The following is a 6,039-nucleotide window of genomic DNA, read 5'->3' on the forward strand; positions in this document are numbered from 1 at the left end:
ATGTTGTCAATTAGATTTACTAATTTGTTTTTTTCACACTGAATGACTTAATCCCATACATTTAATCAGCCGATCTTTAATAAAAACAAGATTTATAGTGGAATTTTCCCCTACAAATAATCCCTAACAACTAAACTGAAAATAAGTTGGCAAACCTGCACGGTTGAATTGACATTTTATACACTTAGCATGTGGTTTCTTTTATCTTTGACTTCACACTTTATCAAATGTACAAAGTCCTGTGTAAGCGTAACATACCAAGATGTGTATCTATAAATACTTTATTGGAAATAACCAGAGCACTCCTCTTACTGCCAAAAAGCCACAACAATTTGCTCTTTAAAGAAACGCACATTTACTTAACAACACGGAACATATTCTTGGAAGCAAACAAGCACGTAAGTGAACTATTTCTGCAGTCTACTGGCAGTCAGAAGTGTGTCCTTCAATGCTGCAGGAATTTATCTTACATTCTTAGTGCATGACTTCAAAACTACCACAGTAAATAAAGCAAAGAAAATATGGCCCACACAAACTAATCAATTACCCAGTTAGGTAGGAATGTATGAGCTGAGATAGACAACAGCAAGATAACGTTTGGATGTTTTGAAGCAGGGTTGTTTGTGGTTTTCTCTCCAAAGTTGGTGTACTACCTACCTAAAATAAATGTAATCTGTAGCTTATTACATGGCCACATACAAAATAAACCTACAACACAATTGATTTAAAAATGATTGTATGTTTTCCATTATTGTGTATAAACGGCTGGAACTGATGCGCATACTGTGTTCCTTTTAGTGTCTACTTCCTGTCTGTCTGTCTGTCTGTCTGTCTGTCTTCTTCTGCTCTTCCCTTTGGTGTTTACTTCCTGTCTGTCTTCTTCTACTGTTCCCTTTGGTGTTTACAACCTGTCTGTCTTCTTCTGCTTTTTCCGTGAACTTCACTTTTTCCTGCGGATTGATATGACTGCACATAGTTCCTGGATCCTCCTTAGCAACGGTCTGCTCTCCTTAGCAACAGTCTGTTAGCGAAAAATAGCAGAGCTGTGGAATGTCCAAATCGACCAATCAGCATTGAGTATTCTACAAAGCTTTGTAATAAATTAAATTAACCACCTCATGGAGTAAGTTCACATCACATCTTGCACTGAGACTGCTTTTACATCTATAGCAAACGTTATAATTTGGGGAATGTTATTTTAAAATGATTTGCTCTAACTTTGTAAAGTCTATACTTTTAAATAAAGATCAATATTGCTATAAGTAGTTTTCAGTTGTGTTTTAGATTTTGTTCTGATCGAGTGCGTGCATTGTTTTCATGCACCTCATGCATTTCGGTGACAACATTCAAGGGAAGGAATGTTTTTATATATCCGGAAGTGGGTCATTAATTTCAGGGAAGCGAGGTTGTGATGAATAAATAACATTGTGAGTGTTTTTCCTCAAAATTCGTTACCGTATGTCGCTCTGGTGTATGCATTATTTATCATAACCTGCTAACAGGAATATCACAATGTTCAGAAAGGAAACATTGGTTACCATTTAGGGAAGTATTTCCAGTCATGACTGTTTTCCCGTTAAAAGTCAAGAGTTCAACAAGTTCCTCGAAATAGTGACATTGTTTAAAATATGCCAGCGTGACAACACATACTTATTGATGGATGTGGACCTAAACATATTGGAAACTATTGAGATTTACTGTAAACAGCAGGAAGCTACCAATGTACTGCTGTGTTATTACATTTTCTTTGACATAATGTTTTTTTAGAGACAGGTTGCTGTTTTTAGAAACCATCAGATATTGAAATAATGGCTCCACATCTTTCTCATTGTTCCTGCAGAGTGGAGAGGCGTTACGTGGAGAAGTTCTGGAAGGAGGTGAGGGTGGGAGACTTCATCCGGCTGCGCTGTAACGAGATCCTCCCCGCCGACGTCCTGCTGCTCAGCTCCAGCGACCCGGACCGCCTCTGTCACATCGAGACGGCCACGCTGGACGGAGAGACCAACCTGAAGCAGAGGCAGGTGGTGCGCAGCTTCCTGGACCTGGTGAGACCCTTTACAGCATCAAATAAGAGAACCGTGCTGGGAGAAATCCTGATTAATTGTATTAACCCATGTCACAAACTGTTCTCTCTCTTAACCTACTGGTAGGAGATACAGAAGCTTTAAAGGTCACCTATTATGCAAAATCCTCTTCTTCATGTCTCATCTACATCAACATGTGTCCCCTCTGTGGAAAGAGACTCAAAGATTCTCTCTCTCTTTGTCCTGATCCATTTATATAAAAACCTGTCTGAAAATAAGCTGATCAGATTTTGGTATGATGTCATAACGATGTTTTTCTCTTGTGTAACCATTAGCCAATCACCAACCAAGGTAACCCCCCCCCCACCTTATCACCTGAATCTCCTCCTAGAGCACCATTGAGTTCTTTTCAACCAAATATCTCTCAGACGGGCGTGGGGAGGGGCTCCTTATTTTCATCTAAAGCAGGGGTGTCAAACTCAATTTCATCGCGGGCCACATTAGCATTATGGTTGCACTCAAAGGGCCGGTTGTCACTTTAAGACGATATAAATATATAAAATAATGTATTATATTACATTATTGCCTCTGCATTGGATTATTATCAGATAGGGTAATAACTTCAGAAATAACAGATGCATTGTGGGACATGTTGCTTATTGGCAATGTGCTTCTGTAAAACGGCATGTAACCGTATAATAATAATAATTATATATATTATAAGAATATTATATTCTTTGCAAGCTCTTGCGGGACAGGGATTTGGCCCCCTTGAGTTTGACACCCCTGATCTAAAGTAACAGACAGAATCAGCACTTTTGAAACAGGGCTGAAACAGAGGGGATTATGGGTAATGCTGCAATGATCTGTTTGGTTATTTGGAAATTAGCAGCTGTTCTGTTTGTTTTTTGTTTTCAGGATTGTGATTTCGACCCCCTGAAGTACAACGGCATCATTGAATGTGAAAAACCAAACAACGACCTGAACAGATTCAGAGGCTACATGTGAGAACTCTCTCTGCTTCATCTTAATTCAAATTTCACTGTCAATTTGAGTAAATGTCGAGTAAGTTATCCTCCAGAATGGAAATAATGTGAAACTGTGGTTTGTTTACCAGAAGCCAGAAAGTCTCCAACTTATAATTATGACTTAAAGCTTTTCCAAGTCAGGATTAGGATTTGACTTCTTGGGATGTGGTTTGCCCGTCTTGACCGCGCTATAGATGTATGTGGTTCATCGTGACCAGAATATAGTGGAGCTGTAGTTCGTAGAAGTCTATGAGAGAAAAGCAAAACAACAACTGAACTGTCTTAGCAATTTAATCATGTACACAAAGGAGATTGATTAGAAGCCTTCAACTTAATATACCAAAATGGAGAAGTGAAAGCCTATTTTAAACTAGACGTATGGTAACTGAAAGGGCTTTAACTATGAAAGGCGGGGCTTGATATCTCTATCTGCAGTTTTGTTTTAACCTTTTATTTATCTGTCTCCTGTGAGAAAATGCAATGCCTAATTACTCGAGTACCGCTTTACAAACCTGGATACCACTTAGTATGAGCTGGCACTTTTACATCTATAGAAATTAAGTTATTTGTAAAACTTGTTCACTTTTTCGACTATTTTAAAATGTATTTTCATTGTCTAACAACTTGATGGGGTCAACAAGACCACAATGCTACATTTTTACACTTTGGTTAAAACAAAGAAGGTGAAACATTTAAATAAGTGAGCAGATTGTGCTACCTTCATACAGAGCCAGGCTAGCTGCTTCCCCTTTGATTTCAGTCTTGATGCTAAGCTAAGCTAACCGCGTTCTCACCATCGCCTTGTAATCATACAGACATGAGAGTTGTATCTATCTTCATATCAAATCCTCTGCAATAAAACCAGAGTACATTTCCTGAAAATATTTCTGGACATGTTTATCAGTAGGTGGCATCATGTTTTGAGAGCTGGGTTAATCCAAAGGGAACTTTTCATCGTGTCTCCCGAAACAACGTCTTCTTGGCTTACAGTCGCTCTCACATGTTCCTGACAGTTATATTTTACTCAGAAGAAGACCATATGCTGCAGGTTTTATGTTGCCAGGTTGCAGCCGAGCACAGGGCACAGCAGCGGGGTTAAAGGGGGGGGCAGTTATCACAGCAGTGTTTTATTACATTAAGGCCGATGTCACTGAGTGTAATTTCAGGTGTGTGTGTGTGTGTGTGTGTGTGTGTGTGTGTGTGTGTGTGTGTGTGTGTGTGTGTGTGTGTGTCATTGTGTGTGTGTGTGTGTGTGTGTCATTGTGTGTGTGTGTGTCATTGTGTGTGTGTGTGTGTGTGTCATTGTGTGCGTGTGACAGTCATTTAATTTGTTTTTATTACATACAGCAAACTCTTTCACGTGTCTCTTTTTCACTTTCATTATTTAAACGGTTATAACTTTTAGCCCTCTATTTTAACCATTATTATAATATAATCCTTTCCCGTTTCTAATTATTATTTTTAGCCAATGTAACATATTTATTTAATGTGCTCATGCAATATTTTAAGCTCTTTATTAAAGTAGTTTTTCTTTTCTTTAGCTATTTATTTTTGACTGTTTATCCATATCTTAAGATACTTATTTTTAATCTAATTATTTAAATTGTTCATGGGCTTTATTTTTGTCTATTTAAATTGTTTGTCCATTACTTTAAGCTAATTATTTAAACAATTGTTCCATTATTTATAACATCATTATTGAAATTGAGATGTGTGTGAAGTACGGCAGAAGTCCAAGCACTACTTGGGAAAGAATTGCTTTTAAGTAATTGCTTTAAACGCTACCCTCTGGGGTTGTTGTGTCAAGATACTCTTCCAGTTGTTGTGCTTTTAAATTCCTAAAACAAATCAATGTATTGGTATTTCCTCCTCAGAGTCCATCGCAGTGGCCGGAGAGATGCACTTTACAAAGAGAACCTGCTGCTGAGAGGCTGCACCATCAGAAACACAGAGGAGGCCGTGGGGATCATTATTTACGCAGGTCAGCTCCACCCCCAGAGTAACCTCGTCTCAGACTGTCTCTCCACTCGTTTGACCTCCGACCTCACGAACCATTTGTCTCTACAGGTCACGAAACCAAAGCCATGCTTAACAACAACGGGCCGCGATACAAACGCAGCAAACTGGAGCGTCAGATGAACGTGCACGTGTTCTGGTGCGTCATCATCCTGCTGGTCATGTGCCTGTTCACTGCGATCGGTAAGAAACCCTCCAGAGATATTTTTAAGTAGGGCTGCACGAAAATACCAACGCCTTCCATGACTATTCAAACCCCTGAAGGCAGCATCTCCCTGGTTCCCTCCTCAAAAAGCCAATGGGATTTTTCAATTGGACTTTGTTTACTTCCAGAACATAGTGACATAACTATGTAACACTGATGCTCCTATTGGCTAGCGCTTCAACACATTGTACGTGATAGGCTAAGGGGCGGGACATCTCTAAGTGGTTGACTAATCACAACAGAACCGGACAGCTAACCAATCAGAGCAGACTAGGCTCTGGTTTCAGACAGAGGGTGAAAAGAGGTGCTGCAGCACAGACAGTATGAGAAGAATAAAGAGCTTTTTGAACATTAAAGCATGGAGACATGTCCCAGTAGAGACACTACATACTGATATACACCTGAACATCAGCAGGAGAGGACTCTTTAAAGTAGAGACACCACATACTGATATACACCTGAACATCAGCAGGAGAGGACTCTTTAAAGTAGAGACACTACATACTGATATACACCTGAACATCAGCAGGAGAGGACTCTTTAAAGTAGAGACACTACATACTGATATACACCTGAACATCAGCAGGAGAGGACTCTTTAAAGTAGAGACACTACATACTGATATACACCTGAACATCAGCAGGAGAGGACTCTTTAAAGTAGAGACACTACATACTGATATACACCTGAACATCAGCAGGAGAGGACTCTTTAAAGTAGAGACACTACATACTGATATACACCTGAACATCAGCAGGAGAGGACT

General features: G+C 39.4%; 1 protein-coding gene across 1 annotated transcript; it reads left to right on the plus strand.

Moving 5' to 3' along the window:
* Nucleotides 1-1,118: 1,118 nt before the first annotated feature.
* Nucleotides 1,119-5,251, plus strand: LOC104957338 (probable phospholipid-transporting ATPase VA; the record flags this gene model as incomplete). Its single annotated transcript, XM_010784959.1, has 5 exons — nucleotides 1,119-1,123; nucleotides 1,841-2,045; nucleotides 2,943-3,028; nucleotides 4,927-5,033; nucleotides 5,120-5,251. Coding segments are annotated over exons 1-5 (535 nt in total), but the record flags the coding sequence as incomplete, so codon positions are not given.
* Nucleotides 5,252-6,039: the final 788 nt, after the last annotated feature.

This window comes from Notothenia coriiceps, unplaced genomic scaffold, assembly GCF_000735185.1.
Source record: "Notothenia coriiceps isolate Sejong01 unplaced genomic scaffold, NC01 NC01_scaffold00026788, whole genome shotgun sequence".
Classification (NCBI taxonomy): Eukaryota; Metazoa; Chordata; class Actinopteri; order Perciformes; family Nototheniidae; genus Notothenia; species Notothenia coriiceps.